This window comes from Penaeus monodon, chromosome 30, assembly GCF_015228065.2.
Source record: "Penaeus monodon isolate SGIC_2016 chromosome 30, NSTDA_Pmon_1, whole genome shotgun sequence".
In the NCBI taxonomy this organism is placed as follows: domain Eukaryota; kingdom Metazoa; phylum Arthropoda; class Malacostraca; order Decapoda; family Penaeidae; genus Penaeus; species Penaeus monodon.
In genome coordinates this window covers 30,737,177-30,737,861 of record NC_051415.1, presented here as the reverse complement: position 1 = coordinate 30,737,861, position 685 = coordinate 30,737,177, and the positions used below count along the sequence as shown (strand labels likewise).

Genomic DNA, 685 nt, shown 5'->3' with positions numbered 1-685 from the left:
CAAATCCTCCGCAGGATGCCATGCACCATCCACTACAGGTTCTTATGCTGGGCGTCGTGGGTCTGGCAATCAACGGCGTCGTTTTCTGTCTCATAGGAGGTAAGGTCAATATTTTTTTTATTCATCATTTCGGAGAATTATTTTATTTTGTCGTTGAATCATCGCTCCCGTTTCATTCGCTGGTTCTGGTGTTCGTCTGTTTCATTCGCTGGTTCTGGTGTTCGTCTGTTTCATTCGCTGGTTCTGGTGTTCGTCTGTTTCATTCGCTGGTTCTGGTGTTCGTCTGTTTCATTCGCTGGTTCTGGTGTTCGTCTGTTTCATTCGCTGGTTCTGGTATTCGTCTGTTTCAATTTCATCTGTTTTCTAGTATTTCTTATGTTTTCAGAGAAAGAATTCGCTGGTTTTGAGTCGTCTCAATTTCCAGTCGTCCTGGTTCTGTTGTTCTCTGTTTCATTCGTGTTTGGTGTGTGTCTGTTTCATTCGTGGTTTGGTGTCGTGTGTTGCATCTATTTAAATATTCTGACAATCATGCTATTTTCATATTATTTCATATTTATCGTTTACTCGGCGATTGAGCAAATAGAATATACTAGCGTTGTTTTTTGAAAGTAAAGTCTCATATTGGTGAATAGTGCGTTCAGTTGCGTGTGTGATGCTGGATTGTAACTATTGTATTTATAGTTGG

General features: G+C 40.6%; 1 protein-coding gene across 6 annotated transcripts in view; it reads left to right on the top strand.

The window, feature by feature from the left end:
• The window catches only part of LOC119592701 (cation diffusion facilitator family protein 1-like), a 24,219-nt gene that overhangs the window by 20,683 nt on the left and 2,851 nt on the right, over positions 1-685 (top strand). For all 6 annotated transcript variants that reach the window (XM_037941624.1, XM_037941630.1, XM_037941627.1 and 3 more), the window contains one exon: positions 15-99. In XM_037941624.1, the coding sequence (XP_037797552.1) occupies positions 15-99 (85 nt within the window). The remainder of the gene's footprint in view (positions 1-14; positions 100-685) is intronic.